A 26,105-nucleotide genomic window follows, 5' to 3' on the forward strand; every position below is an offset into this window, starting at 1 on the left:
GCCAGGCAAGGGTGTAAGACAAAGCTGAAGTGGGAGAACTATTTCTTACCTTAAGACTTGAAATTTAAGGCACTCCCAAATAGAAACATGGTTATAAACTGTAAGCATTTTTAATAATTGAGACACACCTAAGATTAAATGGTCTTTTATAGGCCGGTCTGGGATTCTAGAACCATTTATTTATTTATTTATTTTTAAGATTTTATTTATTTAACAGGCAGAGATCACAAGTAGGCAGAGAAGCAGGCAGAGAGAGAGGAGGAAGCAGGCTCCCTGCGGAGCAGAGAGCCCGACGCGGGGCTTGATCCCAGGACCTGAGATCATGACCCGAGCCGAAGGCAGCGGCTTAATCCACTGAGCCACCCAGGTGCCCCTAGAACCATTTATAAAACCATTTCTACTGGAAGCCATAGAGTTTCAAATAACTGAAACACGACATTTTATATTCCAACCCATAAGTTGGAAAGAATCTCTATGTACAGATTTTTTTTTTTTTTAAAGATTTTATTTATTTATTTGACAGACAGAGATCACAAGCAGGGAGAGAGGCAGGCAGAGAGAGAGAGAGGAGGAAGCAGGCTCCCCGCCAAGCAGAGAGCCCGATGCGGGGCTCGATCCCAGGACCTTGGGATCATGACCTGAGCGAAAGGCAGAGGCTTTAACCCACTGAGCCACCCAGGCGCCCCTCTATGTACAGATTTTAGAAAGAGTTCTTTGTTATTCCCAAAGGGTCAGAGACCACATGCATATTCAAATCTGCCACTGACTACCGAGAAAGGTGCATCTCCATTCAGAATGATTTTAGGTATTCAAGTCTAGGTACAGCAACAAAACAGAACCAAACATCTTGAACATGCTAATTTCCATAAGATCTTAATGTCCTACCTACAGGTAGGACCTGAGCAATTCTAAATTTAAAGGCCAGAGAAAAAGCATCTCACCAAACTGAGCCACAGAAAACCTTGGAACTGATTTTAGCCCTCATATATTGTTTGAAAATACATCCTCCCTTACCTTTTGAAATTATAATCTCCACTAAAAGAGTAAACCGATTGTATACAGAAACATACTGAAATTTCGATAATGAAACTAAATTCATCTAAAACCCCTATATATCTGAACTATTTCTGTTTATTGAATATGTACCACAAGCTAAACATTAGTTAGCTCCTATGCTGAGAAGCTGTAACCACAGACTCTGTGCTGACCAGAAAGCCAGAAGCTCAAGCGCAAGGGCCCTCAGCCTCTTCAAATATCCCTTCTACAATAGACCCCTCCAAGTCATTTACCCTTTCTTTACTTATCTTTTGTCTCAGAGGAATAAGTATCCTGGTGCTTTTCTCAGATTATCTCTACACTTGGCTCCTGGTCATATCTTCTGCCTCCTCCTAATCTTGCCCCAACAATTTGCCCAACTTCTCTTCCTACATTTTCCATCTTCCTTCTTCCTCTCCTTGGGCTTCTTACTCCAACACTGATAACCTAAAAAATGTCCCTATGCACACATACTACTTCTCCCTCAACCAGCTCTATCTTCCTCTTTCTACTAGAGGAGAAACTTTCCCTCTATTTCCTGAACCTTCCGTTCATTCTCTTCCTCCTAAACTCTACTCTACTCCTATTAGTATATTAACACTGACCTGCTCAAGGTCACAGTAACCTCGTAATTACCAAATCCAGTTCCTGACTCGAGCCCTACCTCACTGTTGAATTCACCTGCTGTCAGAAGACTTAGGAAAGTCTCTTTTATGATGGTTCTCTGTATGCTTCTGTATTTTCTATTACTGTTAAGAAACAAATTAAAACTAATGGTAAGAGTCAAGGAAAGAAGACCATGAGAATTTTTTTCTAACAAAAACGAATATTTACAGGAGTGCCTGGGTGGCTCAGTGGTTTAAGCCTCTGCCTTCGGCTCAGGTCATGATCTCAGGGTCCTGGGATCGAGCCCCGCATCGGGCTCTCTGCTCAGTGGGGAGCCTGTTTCTCCCTCTCTCTCTGCTTGCCTCTCTGCCTACTTGTGACCTCTCTCTCTGTCAAATAAATAAATAAAATATTAAAAAAAAACGAATATTTACGATGCATGAATGGGATATACCTTTTAAAGAATCTGTTAATAATTTGTAAAATAGAAGAACCAAAAGTCACCTTTAAAATCTCACGGTTTTAAGAGTTTTACTCAGCACAGTCTTCATCTCTGTGAAGACCATGATGTTAGATACAGCGTTGGCACTCACATGTTTTAGAGAGTATGTAGAAGGAGTACAGGGTAAAAGAAAGACACTGGTTTGGGAGCTGAATATTTTGATCCTGGACTAAACTACTAAATAGATGTGCTTACCTAAGTCACTTAATCTCTTTGGTTGTGTTTTCACTAGTAAAATAGAAATACTAATCACTGTCTTATCCATCTCAAGTCATCAAAACACTGATTTAAAAAAATGAGGAAATTCTTTGAAAATATACAATTTTTATTGAATTTCTCATTTTCTAATGTTAGAATTTCATAAATTCAATGAATATGTGATTCACTTTTCTAAGGCTTTTTCTAACCTCATCAAAGGGCCTTGTCATGTATTTGTAGACTAAAGCAAAACCCAGAAAATGTGCACTTTATATTCACTGACTCATGAAAAGCTAAATATGCAAGACCCTGGGTTAGGGCTACACAGAGGAATGATGTTTCTGCCCAGAAGGAATTCACTGTCCAGTTTATAAAGTGCTCTATTTCAAATCAACCCCGCATGACATCTGAGTTGTCTAGTTCTGGTCAGCAGAAACAACTTAACTTAAATACCACAGTCTGTAAACATCAAAGTCAAACCCTAGCTACCTCCTTATTTTGTGAGAGTGGCCCAGGAAGAAAGGGCAAGATCATGACAAGAAAATTACTATGTAAATCAAGGAAAAGCTTGACTCATGTGGCTGTGCAAACTACAGTGAGATCTCTCGTTAAGGCAAAAGGTAACATTTTGGGATAAAGAGGCTGGAAGAATGACGCAAACAGCAAGACTCAGAGTTGAGGGGGATGGATAGGCAGTACCATCCGCTTGTCTGAAGATTGTCACGAGCACTATTGAACGAGCCTACACAGAGCAGGCATGTAATACTTGTCGAAGTGTTAGGAACAATTTTAAACCACTAAATTTGAAAATTATGAAATCTACAAATACTAGAAAAACATATTCTCAAATTCGATACAAGAAGAAATAGAGGGGAGCCTGGGTGGCTCGGTCAGTTAAGCGTCTGCCTTCCCTCAGGTCATGATCCCAGGGTCCCAGGATCAAATTCCACACTGCGCTTTCTGCTCAGCGTGGAATCTCCTTCTCCCTCTCCCTCTGCCTGCTGCTCTGCTGCTTGTGCTCTCTCTCCCTCCCCCCGTCACATACATACATACATACATACATTTTTAAAAGAAGAAAAAATAGAAAATATGGATATTCATCTACATACCTATCAAATAAACTGAACCTAATTTCAAGCTTTCTCATTTAAAAAAAGTTGCGGGGGGGGCGCCTGGGTGGCTCAGTGGATTAAGCCGCTGCCTTCGCCTCAGGTCATGATCTCGGGGTCCTGGGATCGAGCCCCGCATCGGGCTCTCTGCTCCACAGGGAACCTGCTTCCTCCTCTCTCTGCCTGCCTCTCTGCCTACTTGTGATCTCTCTCTCTGTCAAATAGGTAAATAAAATCTTAAAAAAAAAAAAAAAAGTGGGGGGGGCAGAGGAAGGAGATGCCTCACAATGAACGCTTCCAAACACATAGAGAAAAGTACCAATTTTATACAAACTCTTCAGGGTACATAAAAGAAGGATCAACTCCCAGCTTATTGTACAAAGCCAGCAAAACCTCCATACTAAAGATTGAGAAGAAAATTACTAGAAAGAAAAATGCAAATCAATCTCTTAGTGAATATAAATGCAAAAAATCCTAAACCACATAACAGCAAATCTAAACAACAATAATAATGATAATACATCATGACCACGTTTAGCTTAATCCAGGAATTCAAGGCTTATGTAACATTCAAAAAAACAATCAAGCAGTGCAATCCACCACATAAACTAATCACTGTAATTCAACATATTAACAGAATAAAGAATAAAAACCTTTTTACCATTTAACTAGGTAGAAAAAAAGAATTTGATAAAATTCAATACCCATTCATGAAAAATATTCTTAGCAGATGAGGAATAGAAGTGAATTTCATTTCCTTAATCTTAAAAAAGGTATTTACCCAAAAAAAACCTACATCAAGTATCATATTTAATGGAGAAACACTAAAATCACTCCCTGGTAACATGAATGAGAGAGAGATGTCTGCTATCTCTCCTATTCAAGACTGTATTAGAAGTTCTAGCTAGTGAAATAAGACTAGAAAAAAAAAAGGTTTAAGGGTCAGAATGGAAGAAATAAAATTCTCAGTTGCAAATGACAGGTTTGTTTGTTCATGTATAAAGTTGAAGAGGCTCACTGACTACTTAAATAAGTGAATTTAGAAAGATAAATGAGTACAATCTATAAAATCAAATTTTTCTATATATTAGCAACAGACAACTAGAAAACAAAAATAATTTAATGTAATCACTTAGAGTAGCATCAAAATACATCAAATACCTAGAAATCAATTAAAGATATATAAGATCATTAGACTAAAAACTAATATTTTAATATAATGTTATGTTTTAATGGAGGTATATATAAGATTTGTGAATTGTAAGACTCAACATTGTAAAAATGATAATTCTCCCCCAAATTGTCCTGTAGATTACAAGCCTAGCAGCTCTGGAGAATAGTGGACAAGGTGAGTCTAAAATTTATGTGAAACTGCAAAAAAGTCAAAACTAACCAAGATAATCTTGAACCAAGAATAACAAAGCTGGAAATGTACATTACCAGATATCAAGACTTTTTATAAAACTACAGTAATGAAGACAGTGAGTTATTAGGAAAGAAGAGACAAAAAGACTCATGACATAGGCCTGAGTGTAGAAACTGATTCACATGTACAGATATACCAAAAATAGAACTGGAAGCCCAAAAACTGACCTTCATAAAACTTCCACACTTTCCCATTTCATTTAAGACAGACGTGACAATGCAGAGCAATGAAAAAGAATGCTCTCTTTGGTAAATGATGCTGGGTCAAACCTGATTATGTCCAAGAGGAATAAAGTTATTTCTAATGGGCAGGTTCTCAAAAACTTTACTTCCCGCTATATTTTATGAGAAAGGTACTGGAGGATTAGCTACAATTAAGGGTGTATACTGAGAGAGCTACAGAGAGTATACTGAGAGAGCCACAGCTACCCAGCAGGACTAGCGGATGAATCCAGCCTAAGGGGAATCGAGGTGACTCCAGGAAAAACACAAGATGGAGCCCCATGGATTTCAGCATAAGAAAAATATTACTGATAGGCCTGTGGCAGAAATACTAAGGCATTAGGGAAGATTAACTATAAAAAAAACTAGCATACAATTCTTAAGATTAACAACAACAACAAATTATGAAAGCCATCCTGATGATGATGATTGGGCATTATTTGACCTACCCATGAATATTTTCAGTCATTATAATGTAGACCCTATTAAACCAAAAACATGATACAACTATGTTCGGAACATGAGAACAGAGAACTATGTACTCATTTACCATTGTGAGAAATCAAGAAATAATGTCAAAAATTAACAACAACAACAAAATAGCAGACTAAGTATATTATTCAGAAACACAGAGGCAATTATAAAGGAAAACAGCCAGAATTAAGAATAAATCCTTCTGGAAATGAGACTAAAACACATAAAAAGTAGGAAACTACTCTTTTGAAACACAAATTTTTTAGTATTTTTTTCATCTATATTCCTATGTTACCTAAATATTAAAACTTTGAAAAATGTCATGGATCTCCCTACATGATAGCTGAAATATTTTTTAGATGGACTACAAATACATGATGATTAAAGGTTACTATGAATGAATAACCCATGGATTCGTTAATTTTTTAAAAATTTACATCTAACTTTTCACCGTAACTACTACCTCCATAAAAACTGACAAGTCTTCAAACCAGTTTTCTCTCCTGGGCTCTAATCCATCATCTTTTACTACCCAGAGATCCCATGATTGCTTTAAGGATACAATTTTCTAATACTCATATTCATATTTTATTATTTTTTAAAAACTGAGCTACCCCTCAATATTTCCATATTCCTATCAATGGTATAATTCTCCCTGTTACCTAAATTCTGAGACTCCTCATGGGCATGGCTGATAAGTCAACAAATTTTGTCAAATTACTTTATGACTAGCATGAAACAGACCTTATCATTTATGCCTTAATTTCCTATAGTTTCTTCAGTGTTCTCCTAGCCTTAAGTCATTTCTCATACTACCTACAATAACCAGATTAAGACTTCTGTCTAGAATGTTCTCCCGATACTTCTCCACTGTTGAAGACCACATATTCTCTCCTTTGCTCTTTTTTTCATTGCCCTTTATCATACCGTGATAAATATGTACGTATTTGTCTGTCTCTCTCCCTATCACAGTCGGAGAGAAGATCTGTGAGATCAGGAGCTATTCTGTTCACTGCAATATCCCCACTACTTAGCTAAGTGCTGGGACAGGTTGAAGACTCGGTTAAAGTATTTTTAACTTAAAAAGTTCATTAATTCGTAACTCAACAAATGCATATTAAACACCAACATAATGGAGATACTGTGGATAAAGTAATGAATAACTAATAGAATTAGAGCAGAAGAGGAAAAGGGAGAGATGCTAAGGCAGAACTCTAACTCCAGACTTGATAAGAGGTTCTCTGAACAGGTAAAGGGATATCTAAGTTAAGACTTGAGTGAGGAGTAGAAAATGGGTAATTAAATGTAGGAAAGAAAACAGCATGAGATATGACCAGAGAATGCAAGGGCAGGATGTGGGCATGGGGTGGGGGGATGAATAGCACACTCAAAACTCTGCAAAAAGTTTCATGTGATTCACGTGTAGAACAAGAAAAGGAAGAGAGGCCAAGGAGATAAGCAAAAGCCAAATTATGAAGTACTTTGTGAGTCATGTCAGGTGTTTTGACTTTATACATCATATTTAGTGGCTTTTTCCTTTAACAGGAATCATTGAAACGTCCTCAGAAGAATAGCGCTATCAGATCTTCAAGTCAGATGGAGCTTCTGAATGCAGTATGAAGAATAAACTGACGAGAATAAGACAAGAAGCAGAGAGAGGAGATGAAATGCCATTTACCTGACATAGAGATGGAACAAGTGACTATTTACAGAGACAACGTCAATGGGACTTGCTGGCTAATTAGATGTTTGCGGTAAACAATGGGAAAACTTTAGGATGATGCTCAGGGTTCTGGTTTAGGCAGCCAGGTAGACAGTGGTACTTTCACTGAGATACAGCACACAGAAGAAAGGGCCAGTTTGATAGGACGATTGAGATTACAAGATGAATTAGAAGTCCTGGTGAGACTTCCAAGCAAACAATGTTAATAGTGGATTGATACAAACAACTAAAGCTCAGAGTAAAGACATAAATTTGGAAATCATTAACATATAGATGATAACTGAAGCCATGAGAATGAATGAAATCATCCATGCAGGCCTTACATAGAGTGAGTGCACAGTATTCCCTGGGAAACCCCATGATTTTAAAAGATGGATAGAAAAAAAGGAACCAAAGAAGGGGAGTGAGAAAAAACAAGGAAGGAGGAAAACCAAGAGTACAGAGTCACAGAATAAAAAAGTTTTTCAGGAGCCAGGGGTAGTCATAGTGCATAATTCGAAAGCAGGTCAAGTAGTGCAATTTAAGGACTGAAATTTATTTATTTAGGAAAAAAAAACAAAATGTTTTTTAATTTAAAAAAAGGACTGGGGGCGCCTGGGTGGCTCAGTGGATTAAGCCGCTGCCTTCGGCTCGGGTCATGATCTCAGGGTCCTGGGATCAAGCCCCGCATCGGGCTCTCTGCTCCGCGCGGAGCCTGCTTCCTCCTCTCTCTCTGCCTGCCTCTCTGCCTACTTGTGATCTCTCTCTCTGTCAAATAAATAAAGAAAATCTTTAAAAAAAAAAAAAAAAAAAAAAAAAAGGACTGAAATTTGTCCATCCAATTTAATAGGAATCATCAGCAATCTAGATGAGAGCCATTCAAATGGCTAAGCAGGAACAAAAGTGGTATTTCAGAGATATAAATACTAAGAGATAAGGTAGGTATTAAATACACACAATTCCAAGAAACTTGACTGTCAAAGGAAAAGAAAGAAAACAAATCTTAAAAGGGACACAGAGTAAAATGAATAATAATAGGGAAAATTTGTGTATATTTAAAAGCTTTGGGGAAGAAGCTATTTGGAGAGAGAAGTTGATGGTGAATTGTAGTTGACATAATCCAAGGGAATGCATTTGAGGAGCACAGATGTTGGAATTAGCCTTAGGCCACAAGGAGATACATTTACATTCAGTTCAGAGGGGTAATAAAAAAGCTACTCCCTTATTCAAAATCCTCTAAACGCTTCTTATTTGCAAAGTTAAACACAAATGCTTTAGTTTGTTCAACTACATGACTATTCAAATAAATGCAAATTTACAGTGAAATACCATTTTTTATATATTGAGTTACCAAAAAGAAAAAGTACCGATAATGCTCGATGGCCATGAAGGTAAGCTAAAACTAGTATGCACATAACTTATGCACAGACTTTTAAATTGGTGCAACCCTGGGGCACCTGGGTGGCTCAGTCATAAAGCATTTGCCTTTGGCTCAGGTCAGGATCCCTGCAGATGGAGCCCCAATTTGGGCTCCCTGCTCAGCGGGGCGCCTGCTTCTCCCTCTCCAGTTCCCCTGCATTTGTGTTCCCTCTCTCGCTATCTCTCTGTCATAAATAAATAAAATCTTTAAATAAATAAACAAATAAATAAATTGGTGTAACCCTTTGGCAATTTATTTGCCAGTATCTATCAAAAATCATATATATTCCCACTAATTGTTTTCTGGGAATCTAGTCTGATGAAACAATGCAAAATATAGGAAGGAAGGTACATATATAAGACTCCCTGGAGAACTACCTATGATAGTGAAAAATTGGAAATAACACTATCGAAGTGGTCAAGTAAATCATGCTAGCATAATACACAGTTGTTGGAGCAATATAAATTAATCGTAAAATCATAGCACATTAATTATATAAAACATGGATAACGTTTTAATATATAAAACCATGGATAATGGTATGTATACATATTAAAGTATGTCTATATATGTATATATATTGTGGTGACTATCAAAAGATGATCAAGATACTATCAAAAGATGCATTAAAATATTGAAAGAATAGGGGCGCCTGCGTGGCTCAGTCAGTTGGGTGTCTGCCTTCAGCTTGGGTCATGGGATTGAGCCCTGTATCAAGCTCCCTGCTCAGTGGGGAATCTGCTTCTTCCTTTCCCTCTCCCAACTCGTACTCACTCTCTTTCTCTCTAATAAATAATATCTTTTTTAAAAAGTATTGGAGGCACCTGGGTGCCTATGCCTTCGGCTCAGGTCATGGTCTCAGCGTCCTGGGATAGAGCCCTATGTCGGGATCTCTGCTCAATGGGGAGACTGCTTCCCCCTCTCTCTGCCCGACTCTCTGCCTACTTGTGCTCTCTCTCTCTCTGTTAAATAAATAAAATCTTTTAAAAAAAATTTTTAAAAATAAAAAATATTGAAAGAATATTAAAAATGCTAAAATACTATTGTAATTATACTATAAAAAAAGAATTATGAGAAATTTTATCTATCCCAAATTTTTTCTCTTATAAATATAGCAAATGATAACATGTTTAAAATTGTAAAGACTGACATTTAAGGAAGTCCATTACAACATTCTCAACTCCCACTACTTCCCATGGAAACCCTGATACCCAAACAACTTATCTTCTCATTCCTTGCCCATTCCCATTTTAAGAGCTTTGCTAACACTACTCTCCGTAATTGGAATGTCTTCACCCTCCCATCTGCTTTTCTAAATCCACTCAGTCTGCAAAGTCCAGCATATGTCCTGCATCTGGGGCGCCTGGGTGGCTCAGTGGGTTAAAGCCTCTGCCTTTCGCTCAGGTCATGATCCCAGGGTCCGGGATCGAGCCCCGCATCGGGCTCCTTGAAGGGGAGCCTGCTTCCTCCTCTCTCTCTCTCTGCCTGCCTCTCTACTTGTGATCTTTATCTGTCAAATAAATAAATAAAATCTTTAAAAAAAAAAAAAAAAAAAGCTTATATGTCCTGCATCTTTTCCAAAGACTTCACCAACCCTCCTAGCCACAGTGCCATCCTTCTGGAACACCTATAGCACGAGTCTATACTATTTATATTTGAACCTTTGTACAGGAGATCTTTCCTACATCACCCAGAATAATGCTTTTAAGTAGTACCAGACAACATGTCGTCTAGTTCCTCTGCCCAGGCAGCCAATGTTTCTATCTAGAGAAAAGGAATATAATATCCTCTATGGAACTCCGTGCTTTAGCTTGTCTATTTCTCAATCATAAAACCACTAATATAGGGGCGCCTGGGTGGCTCAGTGGGTTAAGCCGCTGCCTTCGGCTCAGGTCATGATCTCGGGGTCCTGGGATCGAGTCCCACATCGGGCTCTCTGCTCAGCGGAGAGCCTGCTTCCCTTCCTCTCTCTCTGCCTGCCTCTCTTGTGATTTCTCTCTGTCAAATAAATAAATCTTTAAAAAAAAAAAAAAAAACCACTAATATAGGACTATACTAGAAGTAACCTTCTGAGGTTAGGAAGAAGTAAATACTGTTAAAATGTCTAGAATGAAGAGTAATTTTATGGGTTATAATAACTAAATACTGAAATATTTTACAAGCTTTTCATACACAATGTCTTTAGAGTGCACATATTTTTAAAATTTAATTTCATCTTAAAAGTTTCTTCTAACATATTTTAAAATATTCAGTCTTGGTTACTATCAAAAAGACAAGAGGGCACCTGGGTGGCTCAGTGGGTTAAAGCCTCTGCCTTTGGCTCAGGTCATGATCCCAGAGTCCTGGGATCGAGGCCCACATCGGGCTCTCTGCTCAGCAGGGAGTCTGCTTTCCCATCTCTCTCTGCCTGCCTCTGCCTACTTGTGATTTCTCTGTCAAATAAAAAAATTAAAAATTCTTAAAACAAACAAACAAACAAAAAAAACAAGGGCTATTCAGTGCTAGCAAGGATGTGGAGAAAAGGGAACCCTCGTGCACTGTTGATAGGAATGTAAATTGGTACAGCTGTTATGGAAAACAATGTGGGGGTTCCCTCAAGAAATTAAAAATAGAACTCTCATTTGATCCAGCAATCCCATTTCTGAGTACATATCCAAAGGAATTGAAGTCACTGCTTTTAAGAAGTATCTATAACCCCATGTCACAGTAATATTATTCACAATAGCCAAGACATGGAAACAACCTAAGTGTCCATCAGCAGATGAATGCTTAAAGAAATATTATCACCCATCAAAAGGAAGGAAATCCTGCCATTTATAACAACATGGATGAACCCTGAGGGCATTATGCTAAGTGAAATAAGTCCGAGAGAGAATGACAAATACTATATGATCTTACTTACATGTGGAATCTAAAAAAGCTGAACTCATAGAAACAAAGAGAAGACTCGTGGTGGCCAGGGGTGGGGGTGGATGGAGAGGAAATGGTCAAAGGGCATAAACTTCCAGTTATAAGATGAGTAAGTTCTGGGTTCCTAATGTACAGCATGGTGAACATAGATAACAATACTGTATTGTATACTTGAAAGTTGCTAAGAGAGATCTGAGCTATTCTCACCAAGACCACCACCACCACAACAAAAGAAGAGCAACTGTGTGAAGTGATGGCTGAGTTACCTAACCTTATTGTGGTTATCATTTTGCAGTGTATATGTGTATCAAACCACCATCACATTGTAGACCTCCAATTTACACAATGTTGTATGTCAGTTATAGCTCAATAAAGCTGGGGGGGGGAAATCATTTAAAAAAAAAAAGTCTGGGGGCGCCTGGGTGGCTCAGTGGGTTAAAGCCTCTGCCTTTCGCTCAGGTCATGATCCCAGGGTCCTGGGATCGAGCCCTGCATGGGGCTCTCTGCTTGGCAGGGAGCCTGCTTCCTCCTCTCTCTCTCTCTGCCTGCCTCTCTCCCTACTTGTGATCTCTATCTGTCAAATAAATAAATAAAATCTTTAAAAAAAAAAAAAAGTCTGACTTCTTGAAGAGAGTAAAGTTTCTTATCTTTTAAGAGAAGAATTAGCAAAGACAAGGAAAAAATCCAGGATCAAATATAACATTTAAATCCACTTCTTTGCTGATTTTAAATATTTATATTTTGGTTAAAAAAAGTGAATATTCTGTAAGATATGTAATTAATATTCAAAGAGTATCAAAAACATCCATAGCCTCTGAGTGCCCTATAATAATTAAAAAGAAGCAGCAATGGTTCAACAATGAAGTTTCTTTGAGTTGAGGATAAAAGAAAAAGCAAGAGACCAGAAAGTGTCAAAGATGACAGCATCAAAGAGATAAGAAACAGAAACGTGATTTCTTCATATATTGATGGAAGAAAGCTGGGAAACATATCCTTAACAGCAAAATCATGATTCAATTAGGTTAAAAAGATTTCTGGACATGCTTTACATATCTGACCAGAAAAGGACATTTCAGTGATCTTACTGTTTGTGATAATAGTCTTATAGTTGGTAGAGTACCCTTCACCCCACTCCAGGTATCTTTTTAATCTAATGAAAGGACAAGCACTTATCAAATATGCTGATAGTATACATATAAATATATTCACCCTATCATAACCAGGTTTTACAGATTCCATCTCTACCATGTAGTTTTAATTATAGGCAGAAATCCCTGCTGAATTCTGTTTAATGCATTTTTGTTCACATGCCCTAATTTGTAATTTTAAAGCTAAGGCAGTTTCAAGGAATCAATACACTAGAAATTTATAATTCATATATTTTACTGAATTCAAATCAGACTGTCATATGGTGATGCAGGCATAGGATAGTATATAAGATAGAATTATTAATTTATATGATTGCTTCACATCTAAATTAATCACTTCAACCTATTCAAAGTGGAACCTAGTTAAGATCCAAAAATCTAATCCTAGTTCTAGGTCTCAAAATTCAACACTCTAAAAAGAATTACAATACCAATGGCTTGAATACCTTATTAAAAGACTGTGACACAGTTAAGGAATAAAAAACATTTATATCCACAGGAACCTCAAAAATAGAAACCTCTTTGTCTAGTTTTTTTACTGGATGATCAAAATAACTTCTCCAAATGGACTATCTGGCAATTTATACTGCCAATCTGGTTCAGCAAGGCTGTGGAAAAGCACAGTTGGAAGAATTATTTTTGCCTATTTTTTTTTTTTTGGTCAACTATCTCCTCAACAATGAGAGCTGATTAGCATGTATCTGACATATATATGTCAAAATATAATTTAAATCAACATCCTTCCTTTACTTAAAAAACCAGGATCTATACTGCAATAGTCAGAATGACATTATGATTTTCAAAACATTAATATAAAAGTTGTCTCTGCTATTTTCCTAGAGTTGCCCAATGCCCAGTCCTTTATTCTGAAATCCTATTAGTGTGACAATAGTCAAATATTACCTCAACTCTAATGCTGAAGATATAGACAGGGGAAAGCCAACTAGTGTCTTGGTATAATCAAAAACAGCAAAAACTGTCAGGTGACATGAGGATAAAGGGAAAAACAGTTCAAACTTTTGGAGAAGTAACCTCCTAAATAATTTTAACACTTCCTGTCTGTGCAAGCTAAAAGGAAGATAAAACCCTCAAAAGATCTGAGTTAAAATGACATAAGATGGGGGGGTGGGATTTAGCTTTTTTTGACATATTTTTTTCATTTGAAAACAATGTCATAAACTTTAATAAAAGAAGGAAAATATAAAACTACCCAATGTATCAGTGAATAAGGAGTAACTGATCTGACTACTTCAGCTTTAACAATCTCCATTACCAGTGTCTCCACAGCCAGGTAAACACCCGGTGAATATAATTACTACAGTTGTTCAAATCTGTGACTGAACTTAGGTACAGAGAACAATTAAATTACTGTTTAAGTCACTATAATTTGCCAGTCAATTCGTCTGTAAAATATTTGGGTTTATAAACTATACTGAGAATTATTTGACAAGGAAAAGATGAGACTAAAATCCATCTACTACCTATTCTCAGTAAGACAACTCCAATTCCCAATATGGAACTATTATTACTAGTTATTCCACTTTCTTCATCTTTTGGGCTTTTTGAAGCAAACTGTCTTACCCAATTACATACTTTGAAAAATTTCAATTGATAAAAATCTTTACAAGGAAATGATTTAAAAATCACCAAAAAGCCAAAGGACAAGATGTTCAAGACTTTCGACAGTCTCTAAGGAAGAATACAATCAGGGAACGGCTTTATCAAGGTGGGCAAAGTTCAGAATGGCAGAATTGCTTCCCTGTTGTCACGAATATACTACAACTACCGGTGGTTTGCTGACTATCACTGGGCGCAACGGTAAAACAGAAGGGGAAAGCCTGGTACAGAATGCCGAATGGCCCAAAGAAAACCTAAGTGGTGACAAGAGCCTAAAGGCACATGCAGGTACGCATCTTTTATATCGGATGTGATACACTTACATGGCCCCTGTTGAATCTCTTGGGGACCAACAGTAAAGCAAGTTTAGAACTTCAAATCTTGAGACATCTATAGCAAGATGCTGATCCAATGTGGCTCCAAATATCTTCTGTTTTCCTGGCTCACCTGAAGAGGAAAAAACACTACAGAGGATGTGGGAACTGAATTTCTTTATGTAGTTTCTTCTAGAGCAACTGTCTGAAAGTTTTGGCCCAATCCTTTATGAAGTCTGGAGGTGAGACACTTGAGGGACTAGTGAAAAAACAAATTCAAATGAAAAGGTGGAGTGAGGCATCTAAACCAGGAATATGAGAGCAAAAGATAATCGTTGTAGGTAAATCAGCATTTCTAATCTGTAAGTGGGAGGAGGCAGAGAAAGGAGAGAAAAAATATGCACAGATGTTTCTCCCTCCACTTCCTCACCCCAATTGCTACTAAAAATTCCAGAAGCACCTAAGCTTTTTGACCATAATTAGGGAGTGAATAAGCAAGGTTATTTGGAAAGCTAAGTATTTTGTCAAGTCTTCCTCCCCTGTCTGTGTGACATTATTAAGCAGCAGGGAGGCCTCTCAGATAATACTTTTTTTCTAAGAACAGATTCTGGTGCAATACAGCTTGAAGCAATAAAGAGAGAGAAATATAAACTCAATTTCTGCAAAAATGGAAGTCACAGGACAATATACCATATTGACAAAGCTTATTTAATTCTGTTTTTCAAAAGGGGAGGGACAGCTTTCATATAATAGGAAATCAGAACAAAAAGTAGTCTCTATAAATAGAAAATATTTTTAAGCTAAGCAACACAAACTGCATGGTTCATCCCCTTGGGAAATATTATCCCCTGGAAAGATAATCTTTAGGAAAAAACTAAGATTAGCGGAAGCAAATCTGATGTACATTACCACACAAAAGCATAAAAATGTAGTCCATAGTATTAATTTAGATTCATTTTTAATTAACTTTTTTCCTAAAACATTTTACCTAAATATGGTATTATTCTCCAGCATTCATGCAATAGCCTAGGACATAAAACAGTTTTCTTTCCAAATATTTTCCATTTTAACCAGTTTACTTGAACTATGTCTGGTAAAAATACCAGAATTTTCTGACAAATAAGATTGGAGAGTCAATTAGATCCTTACCTGCCGTGGCTGCTCATTCATTCGTTGTGGGTCTGATTTCACTTTATTACTAGGATGATTTGTGACTTTGGTTACTGGTTGTTTGAAAATTGATGCGGTTTGTCTAATTGGCAATGTTGTATTCAAGTCTGGTTTACCCTGTGAATATAAGCATGTTTTCATTAGTAAATATTACATATAAATATAATTTGATGAATTAATTTATCTACTACTTCCAAGTTTTTACTTAAATTCTAGTTAATATATGGTGTAATATTAGTTTCAGATGTACAAATAATGATTCAACACTTTCATACATCACCCAGTGCTCATCACAAGTGCCCTCCTTCATCCTCATAAACTTTTTCCCTCATCCCCCCACCGACTTCCTCTCTAGTAACCAACAGTTTTCTATAATTAAGAGTCTGTTTCTTGGTTTGTCTCTTTTTTTTTTTTTTAAGTTTTTTTTACTTACTTAAGTAATCTCTACACCCAGTATGGGGCTCAAACTCATGACTCTGAGATCAAGAGTCACATGCTTCTCTGACTGAGCCAGCCAAACGCCCCTGTTTTGTTTCTTAAATTCCACATGAGTGAAATCATATGGATGGAGCTGGAGATTATGCTAAGCAAAGTCAGTCAATCAGAGAAAGACAAATACCATTATCCATTACTTTAAATCAGATTATTCCAAACTTCTCAATCTCAGCATTATAAATACTCAAGCTCACATCTTTAGCACTTCATTATCCAAGACATACATGAAGTTTTCTCATTTAAAAGCTTTCTGTGGGGGCGCCTGGGTGGCTCAGGTCATGATCTCAGAGTCCTGGGATGGAGCCCTGCATCGGGCTCTCTGCTCAGCAGGCAGCCTGCTTCGTCCTCTCTCTCTGTCTGCCTCTCTGCCTACTTGTGATCTCTGTCTGTCAAATAAATAAATAAAATCTTAAAAAATAAATAAATAAAAGCTTTCTGTGTACTTTAAAATATAAGAAAATTATGAAATTCATAATTAATTTGATTAGCATGATACTGGGATTTTTAAATGAACAAATGTATTTATGGGTAACACAAAAAGGAGGGTTTTCAGAACAATAATTAGTACAGCAATCATCTCAACACTTGAGAATGGAGGAAAATAATGGCATACTTGGGCCATTGAAATGTGAACTGGTCAGCTATCAGGAGGCCAGGCTTACATAAAACTGGGATTTTTAAATGAACAAATGTATTTATGGGTAACACAAAAAGGAGGGTTTTCAGAACAATAATTAGTACAGCAATCATCTCAACACTTGAGAATGGAGGAAAATAATGGCATACTTGGGCTATTGAAATGTGAACTGGTCAGCTATCAGGAGGCCAGGCTTACATAAAACCACATAAGTTAAATTTCACTCCCATATAAAAAGATAATTAGAAATGGAAGTTCTAATTCTAGCAAACAGAACACAATTTGGCAACAAACTTAACTAATTGTAATCAACTAGTAAATAAAATCTAAGATGTGTTCTAGTGAAGTCAAAATGTGGCAGAGCTGCTATGAAGTTCATTTGCAACGAATGCTCTAACAACCACGGGAGGTGGACGGGCAGGGGGGCAAGGAAGGAGGAAAAAAAAACCAAAATGTGATTTAATCATTGTATATTTTGATTCTGGATATATATATATATATATACATACACACATACACACACACACATATGTGTGTGTATTCTGGCTATACACACACACACACACACACACACATATGGTCATCTGTATCTGAAAACAATATACCTCTGGTATTTTTGACATAGAAATATACTTGATAATTCTATAGGATAGCCAATGAATTTTTGTCTTTACAACTATCCTCAGATAAAAATTGTGCTATCAACTTCCAGGCTGCACAACAATGGTTCTCAAACTTCAGCACACATCAGAACCACTCAGAGGGTCTCTTAAAACAGAATCCTGGGCCTCATTCCTACTAGAGATTGATTCAGTAGAGATTGGCAGTGGGGCCCGGGAACTCGCATTTCTATTACGGTCTCAGGTGATGCTGCTGCTGCTGCTGATCCAGGGACCACTTGGAGAAATGATACTCTGAAACAAAGATTGCAAATTGGTGGCAGGAGAACCAAGTTTAAACTATAGATGTCTTTTGTTCAGTTTTTAGTGTTTAATAAAATGAACGAACATCTACAAATCTGGACATTTCACATAACATCCGGATTCTAGCTTCTCTTAAAAACTCAAAGATCTAGAAATACTGGACTTGATTAGACCACAGCAGGCCATAACTAATTAATAATGGCTGCTCACAAGAGGTGTCAAGGGTTCTCTTCTAGCAAAACTTCTCAACAACTCATGTTTGAATTAACCTATCTGAACCCTAGGTGTTGAGTTTGTGACCTCTGCTTTAGGAAAGTTACCAATGTCTTGGGGGTGCCTGGATGGCTCACTTGGTTAAGCAACTTCCTTCGGCTCAGGTCATGATCTGGAGTCCTGGGACCAAGTCCCACATCCGGCTCCCTGCTCAGCAAGGAGTTTGCTTCTCCCACTGACCTCTCTCCTCTCATGCTCTCTCTCTCTTTCCTTCTTTCTCTCTCAAATAAATAAAATCTTAAAAAAAAAAAAAAAGAATATTGCTTGGGATTAACCTCATTTTGGGGAAATTAATCTGAAGAACCCAAAGAACTATCTAGAATATTCTTTAAAAAAAAATGTTACCAATGTCTAGAAAGGTAAGCATCAGAATATATTAAACTGACAATTAGAACAATTATGGTATTACTTGGACCACTACTAAATATGTCTCCATTACCATCCTCTCCACACCCCCCTTCCCCCTATCCCCTCTTCTCTGTATGTACTGGGCATGCTTGTCCTTCCTCTGTCTCAGTCTTTTTCCAATGTATGTGCTTACCTTTATGAGGCATATTCATCCTTTTTTTTTTAACTCTTTTTTTTAGTAATCTCTACACCCAACCCCAAGATGAAGAATCGCCTGCTCTTCAGACTGAGTTTGCCTGGGCCTCAAGATATATTCATCTTAAATAAGACTAACAATGTCTCTTAGGCATTTAGCTTTCTATTTTTATAGATTTTCAGAAAATTATTTAGAAGGACGCCAATTTGACTGACAAGCTGCAAAACCACCACTTAGAATGCCATCTTTAAAAGTGTGAAGCCCAGGAATGTGCATTTTTTAAAGCTCTTCTGGATGGGGCACCTACCTGGCTCAGTCGGCTAAACATTCAACTCTTGATTTTGGCTCAGGTCATGATCTCAGGGTCCTGGAATTGAGCCTCCCATGGGGCTCTGCGCTCAGCAGGGAGTCTGCCGCTCTGCTTCTGTCTCCCTTGGCCCCTCCCCATTCACCTGCGCACGCACACACAGCCACACACTCTCTCTCTCAAATGAATAAATGAATATTAAAAAAAAAGAAGAAGAAGAAAACTCTCCTGGTAATTCTGTGATGCACAGGTTTGGATACCCCTTGTTTATGACATGTAGAGCATTCTGAGGCTCTAGGTGAAGCTACCCAAACTCTAAAATAGTTAATATTCAATCTTAAACTTATAGAGAACTTTTCCTGTCACTAGTTAAAATTAGTATATATCACTAAATAATACCTTGTTTGGTTTTTAATGCTTCCACTCTTTATTAAAGAACAATATACTCTGCTGGTATTAGAACAAGATGGCATCAGCAGACACAGAAGTATATTGCAACTTTTTGTATGACGAAACAGTGGAGCCTCTTAAGATTCTCATTGTTCCAAAAATGACTACAGACAGCAGGGTCTATTCTAAATAAATCCTGAATTCACAAAGACTGGAAGGAAGCATGAAACATATACAATTATTGGTGCTACAATGGTAAGATTGTTATTTTTTTCCTTAACATATTTTTGATGCATTAAGTAAAAAATTAGAAGAAAAATCTGACTAAAAGTATTCAAAATACACAACTCCACTGTCTGATAAAGAGTGCATTCCTCAGTGGGACGGAGTAAGAAATTATTCAAGAAGCTATTGTTACTTTTCTCTTGATCTTATTTTGATTTTTATTATGTTTTCTCCCTTTAACTGGCTTGAAAGCTCTGAAGACAGAATTTTTGTACTAATTAATTTTGTATTCCAAAACAGTGGCATGTGATCTGAAAAACTGGACTGACTGGTTTTCCCACAAACTGTCACAAAAACACTAAATTTTATTAGGACTCTCACCTGAGGAATGCCAAAGAGTCATGTTCATGTCCAGTTGTATGTCTAAATCCTTTTTTTTTTCAAGATTATATTTATTTATTTGACAGAGATCACAAGTAGGCACAGAGGCAGGCAGAGAGGGGAAAACAGGCTCCCGCTGAGCAAAGAGCCCCATGCGGGGCTCCATCCCAGGACCCTGAGATCATGACCTAAGCCGAAGGCAGAGGCCCAACCCACTGAGCTACCTAGGCGCCCTGTCTGAATCGTAAATAACGACTAATCCGTCATAAACTTAGGAGTTATAAAGCAAATACTTTTTCAATAGTTGTAATCTTTCTTTTCAGTACAAGAAAAAGTAAAGCAGAAGTTTCTTATATCACAAAATTAAAATAGCAAACACGCATGGGGCGCCTGGGTGCCTCAGTGGGTTAAATCTCTGCCTTTGGCTCAGGTCACCGTCTCAGGGTCTTCCGGTCGAGTCCTGCATTGGGCTCTCTGCTCACTGGGGAGCCGGCTTCCCTTCTCCCTCTGCCTAGTTGTGATTTCTCTGTCAAATAAATAAAATCTTAAAAAAAAAAAATTAGCAAACATGCACAATCTAATATTAGAAAGAAAAGGTTCCCACCTTGCTAAATCTCGGTATATAAGCTAGCCCTCAAATCAAAATTTAATGTATTTTTTTAAAGATTTTATTTATTTATTTGACAGATATCACAAATAGGCAGAGAGGCAAGCAGAGAGAGGAGGAAGCAGGCTCCCCGCGGAGCAGAGAGCCCGATGTGGGGCTTGATCCCAGGACCCTGGGATCACGACCTGAGCCCAAGGCAGAGGCTTTAACCCACTGAGCCACCCAGGCGCCCCCAAAATTTAATGTATTTTATAATAATGTGTATATTAGGCTGGAAGCACTCAAATAACTCAAATAATTTTTGAGACTCTATTCTATCCCCTTAGGTGCTGGGAGGAATACAAAAATAAATCTATAAATTCTTTTCAAAAGTTTATCTTTTTCCAATAAATACCTGAGGTGGATCTTTATACACTCAGAACAAATATTCAATAAAAATTAATTTTTAAAAATATAGAATCAGTGATAGGGGAAAACAAATTTCCTTTTGAAAAGACTAATACTGATCAATACTAGCACTGAGCATCAAAAGTGGATCTAAAATTTTTAGAAGTCTGGGTGAAAGAGAAACATTAAATCATATAGATATCAGGTCAGAGAGGAGGAAACATACCAATTAATAAGGAAAACAAAGCTGTTCTGGTATTAAGTCTAGAAAAAAATTAAAGGCACTAATATCACAACAAATATTAAGCAAATTTCAAATGCTTTTTCTTTTTCAATGACCTCCCTTAAAAGCCAAGAACATAAAATTTAAAGGAAACTTGCAGACGGTGGTTCTTAAAGGGACTAAATACGAGTGTGGTCTAATTATCATGCAGCCTTTCAGTAGACCTAGCTTGAGTCAGGCTAGAAAAGAGGGTAATTAAAGAGGTGGATGAAGAGCATGTGTCATCAACCAGTGATTTCTCAAACATTTCTACATTCCTACCGGCTAAAAAATATTTGAAAATACCTCACCTACATTTCAAAGCTGACATCAAGACTATTTCAAACTTTAATGTAAGTAATTGCAAAGAATGTATTTTAAATGTTGACATTTTGATAATAAACTTATCACTTTAAGATATATCTAACACAATCTAAATATACCCACCAACCACTTACATATGAACAAACTCTTCAATGGTTAAACATTTTCACTCCTTTATCTCTTTGAATAATTCCATTCCCAAAGTTATTTCCTGTTTTCAACTTGAAAACTTTTCACTGATCATTTATACATTATGAGATTATTTTTTTAAACTTCTTGTGATCATAAAGTTCTCAGTGATTTTAAAAAAAAAAGTTAATAAATTTCTGGTTTACTACCTCGGTAGCATATAACTGCCCCAAACAGTAAATTACACATTAGTAAGTGAAATAAAAATTAGTTGTGTTAAAGAAGAGATTTTTTTAAATTTAGAACTAACTTCATGGGCTTGGATGAGTATTATTAGCTGCTAGAATGGGCCAAGATTTAGAACCAATTCTGTTCCTACTTCTCATTTTTTAAAGATGAACACCAAGAAAACTTGTTCGCATAAATGAGTAAATAGAATGAGATTTATTGTCAATCTCTGAACTTCTTTTGAGTTATATGTCAAAATATTGCATTGTGAATCATCAAAAATTTTTAATTAATGTCTACATTAAGTTCTCTATAAATTTCAGACAAAGAATTATACTGGCAGAAAAACTTAACTGTTACCAAGTAATTCATTTTCTTGGCATCAACACCAATATCTTAAATTACTCCTTTACTAGAGATCACACATTCTGCACCATGGTAAATCTGCAGACAAGTAAAAAGTGTGCTCTCCTATAAAATGAGAGAAGGTAGACTACGAAAGGGGAACGCGAAAAAAAAAGAGCTTGTACCTCCATCTCAGGTGCATGCTTAGATCAACTACAGGAAAGAGGACACACAGAAGTTAAGGATACAGAAATACTTTTAAAATCATCCCTGTTGTGTATACCACATAAGCCGTCACACAGCATAGTCCAAACAGCAGGAATTTAATTTTTTATTCTAACTAATCACTTTTCCCAGCCCGGCTTTGAATTAAAGCTGAATGACTTTTGGAACTGTACATATTCTATGACTAGAGCCAAAAGGACTCATTTTTATCTTAAATCCTGCAAATTTTGTACTTTATTTTAAAAATTAGCCATATTTAAGGTTTTTTGTATTTTTTTTTAAGATTTTATTTATTCATTTGACAGAGAGAGACAGCGAGAGAGGGAACACGAGCAGGAGTGCAAGAGGGAGCAGCAGGCTTCCCGCTGAGCAAGGAGCCCGATGTGGGGCTCATGCAGGACTCGATCCCAGGACCTTGGGATCACGACCTGAGCTGAAGACAGACCCTTAACAACTGAGTGAGCCAGGTGCCCCTTAAGTTTTTTAAAAGATTTTATTTATTTACTTGAGAGAGCAAGCAAGTGTGAGCAGGGGGAGGGGCAGAGGGGAAAGCAGACTCCCCATTCATCAGGGAGCCAGAAGCAGGGCTCAAGGCTCGATCCCAGGATCCAGGATCATGACCTGAGCTGAAGGCAGATGCTTAACCAACTGAGCCACCCAGGCACCTCAAGCCATGTTTGTTTTAATGTAAAAACGCTGTTCTACCTACCCAAAATGATCAAGTAAAACTGATACGTCCAAGTATCATTCAAGTACCATTCTAATTCTATGGCTTTCCATATAGTACATAGCCCCCAAGAGATATTCATGCCCCAATTTGAAAAGCAAAGACTATTTTTTCTAAGGTCACTTTTCTCATCTGTAAATAACCACTCATAAGATCCTTACAAAGATCAAACAAGGTAATGCATGTATGATGCTGCTGCAATGCAGCTTTCATTCAGTCACTGAACAAATATCCTAAACAAATTTGCCTACTGTGTGCCAGCCACATGCTGGGTATAAGATCATCATCAAAACAAAAAGTCCCTGCTTCAGAGCTAACATTCTGGGGGTTAGGGAAAGACAATAATTAACAAAATAGGCATGTATTTTATAATCATGTTGGCTTGTAAATTCTGAATAAATAGCTGCTATTTCTGGAGCGCCTGGGTGGCTCAGTGGGTTAAGCCTCTGCCTTCAGCTCAAGTCATGATCTCAGGGTCCTGCGATGGAGCCCCGCATGGGGCTCTCTGCTCAGCGGTGAACCTGCTTCCCCCCCCCCTCTGCCTGCCTCTCTGCCTACTTGTGATCTGTCTGTCAAATAAATAAAATCTTTAACAAAAAAATAGTTGCTATTTCTATTATCAGCATTAACATGCTTTTGACCATGCTAATGAAATTCAGGAACTTGGGTGCCTGGGTGGCTCAGTGGGTTAAAGCCTCTGCCTTCAGCTCAGGTCATGATTCCAGGGTCCTGGGATGGAGCCCCATCAGGCTCTCTGCTCAGCAGGGAGCCTGCTTCCCCTCTCTCTTTTTGCCTGCCTCTCTGCCTATTTGTGATCTCTGTCAAATAAATAAATAGAATCTTAAAAAAAAGGGGGGGGGGCACCTGGGTGGCTCAGTGGGTTAAAGCCTCTGCCATTGGCTCAGGTCATTATCCCAGCGTCCTGGGATTGAGCCCCGCACCGGGCTCTCTGCTGAGCAGGGAGCCTGCTTCCCCCATTCTCTCTCTGCCTGCCTCTCCGCCTACTTGCGGATCAGAAAGAAATTAATTTAGGAACTTAAACCTATTAAGCTTCTCCAGGAGGAAAGCCATCTCCTGCTTCACAAGAGAGCCTGAGTGGTGTCTTTAGACCAAACCAGTATTATCATCAAAAAATAATTTCAGATTTATTCCAGAATATGTACAGTAGCCTATAGTTAATTCCTTTTCACAAAATCAAGACAATGCACTTTATTATCTTTCAATTTTTTAAAAAATTGAGATACAATTCACATACCATAAAATTCACCATTTTACAGTTTACAATTCAGTTGTTTTTTTTAGTATATTCACAAAGTTGTGGCAACTCCGTAAGCTTTTACAAAAAAGTAAAGAATATCTGGGATCTATGATTTTGTACTGAAAAATCCACTTAGTGTAAAATCCCAAGTGAGGAACAAGATTTTTTAAGGAGATCAATGGGAATATATATATATATATAAATTTTAAAAAAATAAGGTGGACTACACTTTGAGCTCATTAAAAAGGACTTGTAAAAAAATTGTAAAAAAAAAAAAAGGACTGTAGTTAATTGAAAAGCTGGAGGTTTGAAGAGTTCTACTTGAAAAATAACTTCTTGCAGCTTTAGCGAACAGCAGGTCATTAAAGGACTTATGCAAAAGATGGGAATGAGTTTCAACCCAATACTTACAGAGCAGCTCTATTCAAACTAAGGCAGCTACTCTGTGAAACTGTCTCCGTTACATCCAGCCTGACACTAGCTGTGTATACATCCTTGGGAAAATTGTGGACATAGTCACACAAATCATTTTCTGTAGGGTTTCTCTTCCTGACCTATAGGTCTATAATGACAGGGACTTCCCTTGCTCTATCTTCAGAGTCTGCAATAATGCCTAAGCATAGACTGTGCTAAAAAAATTTTCTGTGGGATAAATGATTGCATAAAATGTCTATTATATGTAAAACTTTGGTTATGAAGACCTTACTCTTCAAGTCTCATTTTCTGCTTTAAACTTACGGGTGCTAAATAGGTGGATAATATAATTTAATGCAGTCTACAATATCCATCTCAATTTTATTATGTAAAGAATAGTCACCTGTATTATCTGCCTTGAGATTATCAATGTAAGAGAAACAGTCCCAAGACTTCCTCCATCTATTACTATTGAGCACATATACTTATAGGTATCTGGCCAGTGTCTTTGTCTGAGTCACAGAGACAGCCCACAGTCAGGACCATATTTCAACTGTATACTCTGTTCTAACATTTATCAATTAATACCACTGCATATCACATTCCAATCTCAGGAGTAACCAAACAGTCAATTCCCTCTGATCATACATTATCACCCATCACTCATCCCTGTAATATTCTGTACATTCACTCATCTATCCCATTGTTCAGTGGGTTTTAAACTTTTTTGACCCAACCCACTCCCAATCTTATACCGTACACTCCTGAATGACCGACTAGGCTTTCCTATGTCCTCAATATTTTCTCTAAACATTCTCTCCAGCTCCTGCACTTACTGTCCTGGCCATCCCTTGAAGATACTATAGCCCCTCAGGTTCTCTCAAATCAAACTTTTCTCTTTTTCTCCCTCCCCCAACTCCTTTCTCCCTTTTTCCTTCTCACTCTCAACTGCATATCCAAGGGCCAAGAGGTGGTATAGGTTTTATCATAACTCTCCTATTTTTCTCAAATAATTTCTCCATTTTTGATCCTTTAAAAATACCAGTTCTTTGAAGCTCGTATCTGGCTATACTATATTTTCCTCTCCTCCCTTTCTCGCTAGACTTTAGTTTCCATTTCAGTCTTTCTCTCCATTCCAACTCTTGTCCTCCTTCTGCGAGACCTCATTATCC

At 37.5% G+C, this 26,105-nt stretch overlaps 1 protein-coding gene across 2 annotated transcripts in view; it reads right to left on the reverse strand.

The window, feature by feature from the left end:
• Positions 1–26,105, reverse strand: part of MBD2 (methyl-CpG binding domain protein 2) — a 70,031-nt gene that overhangs the window by 22,102 nt on the left and 21,824 nt on the right. For both annotated transcript variants that reach the window (XM_046024758.1, XM_046024757.1), the window contains exon 3: positions 15,832–15,969. In XM_046024758.1, coding sequence (XP_045880714.1) covers positions 15,832–15,969 — 138 coding nt within the window. The remainder of the gene's footprint in view (positions 1–15,831; positions 15,970–26,105) is intronic.

This window comes from Meles meles, chromosome 12, assembly GCF_922984935.1.
Source record: "Meles meles chromosome 12, mMelMel3.1 paternal haplotype, whole genome shotgun sequence".
Lineage (NCBI taxonomy): Eukaryota > Metazoa > Chordata > Mammalia > Carnivora > Mustelidae > Meles > Meles meles.